Below are 13372 nucleotides of genomic sequence, written 5' to 3'. Positions count from 1 at the left end.
TGTAAATCAACCGATGGTGCTAATTATCGAGTCCTTGACCGGTATCCAGGTAGTTTAGGAGTTGTTGGTGGGTGGTTTGCCCTCGTGCTGCTCCGTCCCTCCCTGGATCCGTTTCTTAATAATCGTCCTCCTTTTTTCCGATGATATTTTTAGCAGGAGTTGTCTGTACTGCACCACTCTGTGCTGAATCCTGCCTCGCCTGTAATTATCTGTGTGCCTGAGAACCCCTCTCTGTCTCTCCGGAGGGGTGAGGACTGATAGCTCTCTCACGGCTTCCCGCTGGAGTAATTAAAGGTGAACACTGTGTGACACCTGAGCAGGCTCCGGTCTACATGAACAGTGGATCTGATTTAAAAAAGGATCAAATGTTGCCTCTGTTTAGCTTCATTTGTCTTTCGTTGCCTTTTTCTCACACTCTGGTTTATTTGCAGCAATATCGTCTTAAAGTGTGTTGATGGCAGAACCTTTTTGGTAATTGCTCTTATGTTGTCTAGTGCACTAAACTGCAAGATATTGTTCTTAATTATGGACCAAAGGTGGCAGGAAAAATAAACCTGTGCTGCTAGTCACCGATCAGTGATGTGTTGGACTTTTTTATGTTGTTGCTTGTAGTTGTCCTGATTGGGGGGTTTTCATTTTGGTTTATAAATTTGTTTAAAATGTTAAACGTCAAAGGGAAAAGGCTACAATGCACCAAAAACTTCAATGGAGAAAGAGCTTGATGTTATATATGGTCTGTAACCAATTTTAGGGCTTGACAATATTAAATTTAGCCCCTAACCCTTTATCATGAATGTAAATTCATCCATCAGACCCATTAAGTAAATGTTGAAAAACTGTTCAATTATGAAACAAAATGATTGATAGCTTGTTGAAGTTTTTCAGGTTTATTCAGGAAATTGAGATTTCCTTGTTCTTCTTTGCCTAATATTTCATACTGAGTTAAATAGGGCAGACGTGTCTCTGAATAATAGAAGTCTTTGCCACTGATTCTCAGTTGGATTTAGGCCTGAACTTTAACTAGGCCATTCTAACGCACAAATGTGTTTTCATCTAAACCGTTCCATGGCAGCTATTGCGTTGTTTGGGATTGTTGCACCGCTGGATGTTGAACCTTCGGCCTAACCCCAAGCCTTGCAGCCTCCAAGCAGTTTTCTTTCCTGCCTCAGTTTGTTTAGTTCCCCCCATCATCTCTGCGTATATTTTCTGACCCTGCTGAAGCAACCCCCCCCCCCCCTCCCACAGCATGATGCTGCCACCACCATGTTTTACCATGGCGATGGTGTTAGTTCTCCACTGTAGATGGGCCAAAAAACTGTATTTTCATCATTATCTTCCACGTGTTTGCGGTGTCTCCCTCTGTCGCTTTTAGTAAACTTCAAACAAGACTTTTCATGTTTTTTTTCTTGTCACTCTAACATACAAGTCGAATTGGTAACACTTTATTTGAAGGGGTGTACATAAAACTGACATTACACTGTCATAAACATGACATAACACCTATTATGAACATAAATGACTCTTTATGAATGTTTAGGACTGTTGTCATTAATTGTCATTCGGTAAATTATGACACTATTAAAGCAAAGTTGACATTGTTTAAAATGTCTTTGTAATGACAAGTCCTTAACTTAACAAAACCCCAAATCAAGCACTTAAGTTAACCAAATCCAAAATCAAGACCTTAATTTAACCTAATCCCAAATCAAGCCCTTAATTTAACCTAATCCCAAATCAAGCGCTAAACTTAACCTTGTCTCTGTTAATGTCAAGTTGTCATAACAAAGACATTTTAAACAATGTCAACTTTGCTTTAATAGTGGCCAAATTTACCGAATGACAACAGTCCTAAACATTCATAAAGAGTCATTTATGTTCATAGCAGGTGTTATGTCATGTTTATGACAGTGTAATGTCAGTCTTATGTACACCCCTTCAAATAAAGTGTTACCGTGGAATTTTGCAAGTTGCATGAATGACAGCTAGTCGACGGATATTATTTTTACCCAACCCTGCTTTAGACTGTATCCCTGATCTGTCTGCTGTCCTCGTCGATCTTAATGATGCCGTTTGTCTATGATGTTCTCTAACAAACCTCTAAGGCTTTCATGGAACAGCTGGATTTATGCTGATATTAATATACACACAGCCAGACTCTACTAATTAGATGCTCCGAATGCAATTAGTGGTTCTGGAATTGATTTACCAAAACCTCCTGGTGACGGTGTTGCCACCGAAACACACCGCAGCTTCCTGGCAACTTGATCAGCACGACACTGCGATGTTTAAATTCTCAAGTCTGGATGAAAGTAAAGGAAACATCTTAAAGGATCCTAAACATGTCGATGTTCTTAGTCACCACCTGTGGTTAATTTGGGTAACAGCTATTAAAGGCACATTTTTCCATCTGTTTTTAAAATATATTTCAACAATTAGACAAATAATTGTTTTTAATAAAAGTGAATCTATAACTTTAACCTTCGGTGTTTGATTTACCGATCATCACTGTCTTTAAAATGAGCAGGTTTGTGATTGGCTGATCATGGAGGGAAGACATATTGTCTAAGAGCAATTTAAAATAGGTAATTTACTCAGACATAGTTACAGGGTTTTCTCAAATACAGAGTTGTCCATCTAACTGAAACAGCAGCTGGTGTTTTTATCTTGGATATGTTGAGGCATAAATAAAGCTGTTGTGATTTCCTTTTTGCCTGAAAACTCTGTCGTCTGGATGAAATCGTCAGTTCCAACTCTTACTTTGCCCATTTTCTTTGTTTTTTTTACAGGGGAGCAATGTGGTGGAAGACCAAGACCTGCTGGAGATTGGAATACTGAACTCTGCTCACAGACAGCGCCTCCTGCAGGCCATACGGCTGCTGCCCAGGGTCAGTTATACACATAATTAACATCTTCTGGGTTTATTGTGTCATTATAACGTTATAAATCCTGAAAGTTAATTCTTTTTAAGGTTCATTCATCGTTGGTAATTTTTTATTGGTTACTGTTGTTGTTTTTCTCTCTGACTCCACCCACCATCTTTTTCTCTGTTTAACTGTTTTGGCTTGTCCACTTTGTTGCATGAGCCGCAAACTGCCTGTCATGCCTTTAAGTCAACGAAATGAATCCCGCAAAAGAAGGAATACCTCACGTTGCGCCTTTAGTTGGGGTAAACTATCCTGACACTGCAAGGCAACTTGACCCAACGTGCTGTTTGCCAAAGGAAATAATTTAGACTTTTCAATATGAGAATCTGGAGCTTGTTTTTGCTCTCTTGATTAAAAATTCAATTAACCTGCAAGTCCGAAACATAAAGACCCAAACTCACAACTTACAGGACTTAAAAGATGTACTGCTGACTTCTTGCTGCCTGATCTCACATTAAACATCTTTATCACAGGATCAGAGCAAAACAAACCATTATGCAGGTGGTCATATGTTTATATATGTTTTTGATGATTTTTTTTATTATTAGTTAAAATTTATGAAGAAATAAGTTCCTGGACTTGGGTGTATATTGTGTTGCTGCATTAAAACTTGAGTTTAACATGTTGGCTTTCAAAAACAGAACTTAAAAGTAAAAATGTTAATTCAAAAGTCCAGAAAGGTGTATTTTACAGCTTTTTTTGCCTTTAGACACTCTTAGGGTTTGGAGCTGGGTCCACTTTCAATTCAAAACGTAGCTTTGACACCTCTGTGTCTTTTTAGTTTCAATAGACAGCATAAAGCCATTGCATTGTCATAATTTTTGCTCTAAGGCAGGGATTCTTCACTGGTGTGGCTATCGGGCCCACAACCACCCCCTAATGACAATTTCTGACACATATTGAAGTATTATAATTTCACAAATCTATTTAATGAAAATATAGTAGAAAAAAGCTCAACTCTTGGTATACTATTGCTCTAACCACTTGAAGTCTTAATGCAGCCCATGTGGTCGATATATCCTGTTAATACCAGGTGATAAATATTCCACACATGCCAAGGATCAGATTGGAAATATCGTTTGTAGTGTTGGATTTTGTTAAAGTTTACCTAATTGGTTTTTTTTCTGCCAAGTTAATTAGAGTTTGCTATATAAATTCAGGCAGTAAGGGAGTGATGATGGTAAAACATAACCACCAACAGGTGGCGACGCTGGAAAGGGAATAATCCCCTTTTAACACTAAATTATCTACATTTTAATTCAATACCAAAAAACATTAGAAACATCTCCTGTTTTAACTGGGTTAGCTGTGCTTTTATGCATAAACATGAGATAAAGAAGTCCAACCACTGAGCATTAGTTAAAGACTCAGAATGTGTAGCTGTAGCGGAGCACCCACTATTCAAGCAATAACCATAAGACTGACAGAACAATAATTTCTAGTAGACTCAGATCTTGTTTTCATGCAAAATAGGTAAAAACGTGCAACTACTATTACAGTTTATGACTGTTGTTTAGCATATATAAACAAAAAGTATGTATTCTTCTATGGTTTGTAAAGTTGGGTGTCAGTGCCAGTGTCCCACTGAAAATGCCTCGTGGTTTCATGTTTGAGGTCTGACCCGACACTTGGGAATGACAACTCGAAGGAAGTCCTGTTTAGTCTGAGATTTAATTTAAGTTATTAAGTCTATATTTGGAAAATCTCTGTTATTATAAGTTTTTAAAAAAAGATGATTTGCGTTGCTCCAAATACCAAAGGGCTGCACGCAGTGTGACATCCCCAGTGATTTAATCAGTAAAATATGAGCCACCATAGGACAGGATGTACTAAGATTTACCAAACATAGAGTTAGTAAAGCCTAGATAAGTAAATGTTTTATAATCAGAGGTCTAGAATCTAAGAGACGGCTGGAAAAATCTACAAATTTGAGTCTGTGGAAAGGTATGAATTTTGGAAATGGAGAATTGGCAGTAACCACTAGTGAAATTTCTTGCTCTAAATCAAGAAATAATGTGACTTGCAGCAGCCGTTACTGCAGTAAGTGAGCACAGTGAAATATTGAGGGTGTGCAAGTGAGGCTTTCAAAGTCAGATCAAAGAGGAGGAAAAGGGAGTCAGAGGAGTGTGCGCACCGAGATAAACTCAGATCTCCAGTCAGCATTTTCTCTCCCCTCACTCACACTAAACTTTTCCAAACAGCGCAGGAGATGAAACCTTTTAACTCGGAGACGTGCCGTCGCACACATCCTGACTGTGAGAGGTGGAGGTTGTGGGAAGCTTTTCAGAGCAAAACAAACTCTGGAGCTGTTTAGGCTGTCAGAATAAAGGTGAATGAATAATTAATTATCCGCTCCACTCCAAGCATTCTCCCTCTGCACACTAACCCCCTACTGTTAATGTCACATTCAGCGCCACACCAAAAGCAAAGCTTGTTTACTTGGTTTTACTATAAAAAATATAGAAGCACTAACAAAGAGTTGCATTTGTAGCCCGGTGATTGTTTGGAAGTTTGTAGCACGAAGTGGAAAAACTGCAGCAAAAAAAAATTATTTAACTTTCTGAGCTCTGCTGCACAGGAAAATTGCAACTATCCAACTATTAAGGATCATTAAGAGCATCAATTAACAGAATAAAATAAAGGATCAATTAACAGAATAAAACATGTGGTCACCCTTTTGCAATATCTTTGCCTTAATATTGCCTTTTTTTGTAATGTTGATTTGATGTTTTACCCCATAAAAGCCCATTAAATAATTGCTCGGTGTATTAAGTTGCAAGTTCTTATACCAAAAGGGACAGAAAGAAAGTCTGTGGGGGATTCTGTCATGAATGTGCAGAAATTAGATGTAACGTCTCTGCATTTGGGGCCAGACCCCACTAGATGTCACTGTGGAGCTCTATGTTCGCAATAATCAGTGGGAATCGATCGTTCTATATACAATATTGTAAAACTGATTCCCTTACCGATACAATTGTTAGAAACATTTGTGCCTACATATCTAAGTCTGTTAGAATCAAGCTTGGCGCCCTGATATCGGGTCGACCCACCAACGTTTGTTTTAATAATGGACATCTGAAATCGCATTTCAGATGGCCATTATTAAAACGTGATGGGCATGCTCATCAGGTGAGCGTGATGAGCATGCCCATCACGCTCTCAGTAGACAGCCGTGGGGCACAAATCCTGCAGCCCCAAGCTCGGATCATCCAATCAAAATACCGGAAATGCACACGTTACGTTTAAATTCTGCTGGAAAGTACGACCATCTAGGCTAGGCAAATTTATTTGTACAGCACATTTCAGTATAAGTCAATGCAAAGTGCTTTATATAATTAAAGCACTGACAAACAAAATGAAAACAAGTACAAAAAAACAGTTGGAATAAAATGTAGAGAAATCTAAAGAAGATAAAACATAGCAAAATGGAAACTAAAAGCAAATATTAATCTAGTGTTGGTTGCCCTTGCTAGCTCCAGGAAGGATTCATGTGAATCTTTTCTGTTCAATAAATTAACATTATGGGTGAGCCTTTATTTGTAATTTTATGTATAAAATTAAATGACATTTAGCTTATATAAAATGGATTTTCTAGTGTGTTGGTTTTTGCAAATTTATCAGTTTAATTTAAAATTGATCAAAGTTAGGTTGTATGCTTTACATAAAGATGTGTTGCTGCTAATAGGTGTTGAGTTTTTGTGCCCCACTCAACTTATCACACCAGAGATGCCACTGCTAACAAAGGTTTGTAGTGTTTTCCCCAGATTTTAAATTGAGCATTTTGGCTTTAGAAACAAGCTGTATTTAGCATCCTTTCTCCTTCCTGTCAGCTCTGACCAGCCTGTTCCTGCTGTAGAAAAGCATTCCCATACCCTGATGCTGCCACCGCTGGGTTGTACTGTGAGAAGGGCCATATGAAATCTTTGATTTAGTCTGAAAAATTTTGTTTTGTCTCCCTCTGAAGGTGCGACCTGTGGGCTATGATGGCAACAACCCCACATCAGTGGCCGAGTGGCTGGAGTCTTTGGAGCTCGGCGACTACACCAAATCTTTCCTTGTCAACGGGTACACCTCCATGGAGCTGGTCAAAAAGATCTGGGAGATTGAGCTGATCAATGTAAGTGAAACAACTCAGCGGTGCTGAAAGATAAAAATGTCTCTTGAACAATGGCGGCTTGTCAACGGTGGCGTTGGGGCGCCGCCCCCATCGAACTTGAGGGGAAAAAAGCATATAGCCAGTAAACATAAATCACGAAGTTAAAAAGTAATGATTGCATCTATTTTCTGATAAGATGTGTAAAACTTTTGACTTTTCTGCAATCCTATGCTGTTTTGTGTTTATTTAGGGTTGTTTTTTTGTGTAGCTTTCCTAATTTTAATGTTTCAGTGCCGTGGGGCATCGGACAGATTAATGTCTGTAAACACTTGGCTTCCCTGGGACTTCTTACACTGCAAAAATAGAACTAAAAATAAGAAAATATTTTTTTGAAATGAGAGTATTTTTCTTTGATTTGAGCAGGTAAATAAGATTATTTTCCAGTGGAATAAGATTTTTACACTTAAAATAAGAACAATTCATCTCCATCATCTTATTTCAAATGCAGTATATCTAATTATCTTATTTTAGGGGTAAAAATACACATCCAATTGGCAAATAATCTTATTTACCTGCTCAAATCAAGGAGAAATACATATTTATTTTTAGCTCTCTTTTTGCAGTGTAATAATTTCATGAGGGGGATAAAAATGCTGTATTAAGGAATTTAGACAACATTGACCAGACTTAAAAATCTACCAGCAGGCAAGTGACCTTGGACGGATTTATGTTCAAGAGTTTACTGTTTGGTAACAATAAAGAATTGTATCAACAGCATCCAATGAAAAACTTCACCTGCTAACCCCACATATTGTGCTTTTATAGAGAAGGGGCACAACAACAGCAGTTATCCTCTGCCCTCATGGTTCTGCTGAATCAACAAAAGTCGATCCATGTTGGAAATAATCCAGAATAAAGCAAACACACTGCGTATTTTAGCAATAGATATTCAGTAATAATATATAAAAGGTGCAACCCTCAGCTTTTGGGGGAATAAAGATGTACAGGTTCTGTAGGTAGCTTGCATAAATAAACTCAACACAGGCATGGATGTCATAATCGTCTTTGGCCTTCAGTGATTTGTTTGAACAGTTCCTTTTTTCAGGCTAGAATTAATATTCAACATATAAATTCTTTTTAAAGAAACAATTAAAATTACCACAAATCTGGATTTATTATGGATTTTCTAATCCAAGTCCAAGTTCTCCATAAAGGCTCACATTTATACATACAGCCTCACTAATACTTTGTTAAAATCCCTTGGCAAGTTGTGAGTTAATTACAGGCTTTGTGTTACAATCATCACTCAGCTTAGATAATTGACCGCTTTGCTTAACAGAAATGGTAAAGCGGATTGAAATTGGCGTGTTTTCTGGCACAAATCTGCCTTTTAAGCGCGGTGTTTATCAGGTTTGAGGTCAGGGCCGTTACAAAGGCTTAATGTCAAAGGAACGAGACATTTGCCAAAAGCAACTTAAGAACATGGCAACGTTAGTTAATATTTGATCGTTAGTGTCATTACCGATCAACTAGTCTTTGATTAGCCTGCAGTATCCGATCCCTACCATGCTCCTTCAAACCTGATGAGATATCCTGCGTCTGTCTGCTTGGAGCTGCTGTGGCCCTCCGGAGCCGGGTCCGTCTGCCTTTGCTGCTTTTGAGCGCTGCGTATTTCAGGTCTACTACCTTCTCGTTGCACCTCCTGGTGACAAGCTCACACTTAACACAACAACACTTATTTTTAAACGTATCCCCCCCTCCCTAAAACACACTCACTCCCACATACGCTCCTAAACAAACCAACGCCAAAGTAATCCAAGAGGTTCAATGCAGAAGGTCATACAAACACAGGTTAGTGCTGAATCAATGTGGCCTTCCTACTCTGATGCTGGATCGTCTGGATTTAATAAAGTCAGTCTCCCAATTAGGATTCTGTCTTGAAATAACCTGTCAGTAGAGCAAATCTGCCCTGGCACATGCAGGCGACCAGTTTCTCTGTTTGGTATGCCTGAGATGCTGCAACAGGAAAAATGCTGCAGAGGAGAGACGGATGGGAAGATTACCTGTGTGGGAAGGATGCCTTTCAGCGCTGAATACCCACTGGGCCTTTCTCATTACTGTGCAATGTGTGCTGACAATGCAAACAGAGCGTGTGCAGCGTCACTGGCCTATCATTACTGTGTAATGCTCTAGTTCTTTAGCACTTCTCTTGAGCTCTGGTGATGTTGTTATTCAACGTTTAGGACACAAAATCTTCAACGGAGCTGTGATTTACAGCACCTTGATCCCATCTGATTTACGGGGGCCTTTGATGCCGAAAGTTTAATGAAATCATGACCGACTGCATGGGACGGGACGGCGGCTCGGCTGATTTGACTGAGAGCGATGGAAAGCAGAGCTTGAAGTGGTGTTTTTCCTTCCCAGCAGTGGATAAAGTGATGAGCGATCAGCTGGAGGAGGTAGAGAGGGAGTTATATAAGCATGTGGGATGCAAAATGTTTCATCGCGCTGGGGATATCGCCCACTCACTGCGCTGCTGCTGCTGCTGCTGCTGTTTCTACTCCTCTGAATGCATATGTGACATAGGGAACGTGTTAATACGTCCTCGTGTTTACGTGTGCGATAATGATCTCATTCCTGAAACACGAATGCAGCTATACGCCCGTCATCTGCCACGGCAGGGACACACGGGAGCTGTAAATTCTCCATGCTCTCATTTATGTGGCCGCTGTAAAACAGGATCGCTTCAGTTGTGGTTGGTGTTCGGCAGCTAGAGGGTGCAAAAGTACGCAGCATGGAGACAGGTTGTGTGAATGTAGTTTTGTTTTTCAGAACCAAGATAGCTTTTTATCTTAATGGCCAAAATGGTCTGAAAATGAAGAGAAACTTGCAGATGCTCTTCCTTGTTTGACGTTGTATTACCACGGTGTCCCAAAACCAGTCTGAGATTAACATTGTTGGATGTTAGTTAATAGGGTTCTAACAATAACTCCACGTTGATATATCAATTAAAAGAGCAATTATCCAATTAAAATTAAATTAATTAAAATATCGATCCATACACTTTTATTTTGAAATTCAGGTATGAGACAACAGTGATCTAATATTATCATTATTGATATTATTTTAATATTAGAAAAATGCTGTTTTTGATTTTAATACCTGATACATGTAGAAGCTTAGAAATAAAAGTGTCTAATACATTTCTTTGTGAGTTGATATTAATGTAAATAATATCAGATGATATCACATATCGATAGCATCGATTGAAAATCATGACACTTTGTGATATCTGCAAATATATCGTATCTTCATCCAAACAAATCAAACAAATCATCGTAATGTGATAAAGCTGCTGATTTACGCCACTATTAGTAAGGGGATTCTGATGCCTTTTTTCCCTGTAAAAAGTCACAAACCTTTCCAGACTTAAATTACCAGACTTCTTAGTCCTTATTGAGTCTATTTTTGTATAAAACATTCACAGAGCTTATGGCTGATATTCCTACAGTGGTTGGGCATTAAATACAGAAGATGCAAACATTGCATAAACGACAGACAGATTGATGACTGGACGGATGAATGTAAAGTTGCATTTAGAGTAATGGATAGACTGACAACTGAATGGATCGATGTAAAATTGCATTAATAGGGAATGATGAACAGAGAGGGGCATCACTTTTAAGTAATAGGAGGAGGGATAAAGATAAATACATTTACTCTAATTTCTTTTTCCCAACATTATCCAGACCAGAATAATCAAATTCTAGACTCTTCCAGACTGCTTACAGGATGCGGTTCCATGGCATGTGTGAATGTGTGTGGGATTCATTTTTAGAAAGGTCAAAGTGTCTTGATTAGAAACATGCAGTTAGTTTCCCTGATGATGCATGATAAAAGTATGGTGCTAATTTTGGAGGAAATGGCCATAAGCTTTCCGTTACTTGCCTTTGAAAGAATTGATTACAGTTAATGACAAACATAGAGGAGGCGTTACAGGATAACTACATTAAGTTACAGATCATACAGACAAATTTTCTATCATCTTCCACATGGAATCACAGGAACTCCCAGACTTTTCAGTCTGCAGCCCCCAAAATAATAATGCCAGAGACTAGCGACCCCCTTTTGGGTGTAATTTTATGAGAACAAAGAACTCTTCCCCCTGTGATAAGAAGACTCAACAACATGTAAAGTAATATTTTGGTATCAGTTTTACAAATAAAAACTACGTAATGTTTTTAGTACATCAGCATCAAATTATTATTAGTATTAGGGCATATTATAAATGTTATTTATTCTTTTACACAATATTATGATTTTATTGTTATAACTTCCACAAAGGTAATCGTATTAGAGCCATTGTAAGTTAAAGAAAATAGAGTATTGGCCATGAAGGAACAAATCTCCACCAAAAAAATCTCTGATATTTTGAGATTATTTCACATATTTGTGAGAGGGAAAAAAACCTGGATGTTCTCTGATGTCGAAAAGTTGTAAAAATCCAAGAAAAAACATTTCCCATGATTAAAGGCATGCATTTGCTATATTAAAAATAGGATATTATCTAATATCTCATCTCACGACCCTCCTAGGGGTCCTGAGCACGGGAAAGGTTGCGTCAGAAATAGGATCTTACCTCCAGCTTTGTTTGGGAGTAAGCCACCGCCCACTCTTTAATCTATCCTGGTCTAAGTAGACTCATTACTGCATTAAAAATACTCCTCGTCTCCAGGCACGTTTCAGCATAGCTTCTAGTTCTTAATGTCATTTAAGGGAATTCTTCTTCAGTTAAAATCTGTTGCTGAACTTTAAGGAAGATGCTACAAAAAAGCAAAAATTTGTGTTTTAGCAAAGGATTGTAGATACAAAATCTAAAGACTGCAAATGTTGTTGTTTTTTCAGAACATCAATATGTTTCTATTGATTGTGAATGCAGGGGAGTAAGTGTGTGTTTGCTGTTCAGAGTGAACTCCAACAAGGCCAACAACGCCACAGCAGCACAGCGGATAGCTGCAGTGCTCTCTGGGGTGATGAGGAGGTCACTGCTGAACTCCAAGGAGATGCTGCACAGAAACAAGATGACACAGAAAAAAATCAGAGAAATTGTTTCCTGGAACACAAAAAAGAGAAAGAATCCCGAATTACCAAAAAAAAAAGAAGAAAGTTTGACTCCTGCTTTCATGTAATTGCCAAGGGCAACAGATGCTGCTGCGTTCACAGAGACGGGAGAGGACCCTGTTCTGTGCTCTGTGTGTGTCCTTGTTACTGGGCACATATGTGCCGTCCTGCTGTTTGGTGGATTAGGTTTAAAACGCTGCCTGTTCCCACACATTCACAGACGACACGGTGTGCACCTTCCAGCTGACCAGTAATCCAAAGGTTAGCCTTCATCGGCCAAAATATGTTTGTTAGAGTCTTTGTGCCTGTTTAAAATAACTGCAGGGGGCTTTTTTTGTTCAAAAAATACTTTGAATAATACCGAATGTCTATAGTAAAGGTTAAAAAAAATCAAATCTAAGACAGGATTTGTCAGTTTTATTATGGGAATGGGGGATATGAGTGATAAAAATGGGGATGAAAAGTATTTAAAAAGCACTTTTTAGCTTGAAATCGGTTACTGCATACAGTCAGAATCTTATAAATGCTTCTGTAAAAATAAAACTGGTTAAACAGGCTACTTTACTAAACTTGTTACATTAAATACAATGACTGCTCTCAAACAGACTTTGAACTCTTACTGTCCCAATCATCCAGTCAGGTTTCTGTTTTTTACCTTTATTATAACAAGACTCATTTTTCTCATGGTCATTTTACACCCAGCGTACAAAAAATATACTTTATTGCCCCTCAAACCATTTTTTTTTAACTTGTTAATCTATTTTTCAGTAGCTATCTGGTCACAAAGGAAGTTGAAATTAACTTTCAAAGACTGTTCTGTCATTTATTTTATATAAAATAAATATCTTGATAGTAAAAACATTACTCCCATAAAATGATTTGTAATAAATGTTCAGAAACTAAAAGTAAAATTTTAATATTTAACCTCTGTTTTACAGAGTATACAGTGTGGGACCCAGTGATTAACCCCTTAAAAGACATGTGGGGGATTCATGAGTTTCTGTGTTGTGTGATGATTCTATGGTGAAAACATCAGGAAAATAGATAAACCAAGTTTTTTTTAATTTATTTATTTATTGTTCAACCGAGTACTCCAGGTCCTGTGCTGACCAAGGTACAAGAACTACATCTGTATTCCCTCCACTGGCTGCCAGTTTCTTTTTCAATAGTTTTGTGAGGTTTAGTCTCTAGTTTTTAAATGTCTAGATGATCTTTCACCTTTTGATCTCAG

General features: G+C 38.2%; 1 protein-coding gene across 8 annotated transcripts in view; it reads left to right on the top strand.

Annotated features, from left to right (window-relative positions):
• Positions 1–13372, top strand: part of anks1b (ankyrin repeat and sterile alpha motif domain containing 1B) — a gene marked incomplete at its 5' end in the record, with an annotated part of 190637 nt that overhangs the window by 130305 nt on the left and 46960 nt on the right. For all 8 annotated transcript variants that reach the window (XM_036149154.1, XM_036149151.1, XM_036149150.1 and 5 more), the window contains 2 exon segments: positions 2787–2885; positions 6889–7041. In XM_036149154.1, coding sequence (XP_036005047.1) covers positions 2787–2885; positions 6889–7041 — 252 coding nt within the window.

The sequence above is a fragment of the Fundulus heteroclitus genome, chromosome 17, assembly GCF_011125445.2.
Source record: "Fundulus heteroclitus isolate FHET01 chromosome 17, MU-UCD_Fhet_4.1, whole genome shotgun sequence".
NCBI lineage: Eukaryota > Metazoa > Chordata > Actinopteri > Cyprinodontiformes > Fundulidae > Fundulus > Fundulus heteroclitus.
This window is presented reverse-complemented; position numbering and strand designations above follow the sequence as displayed.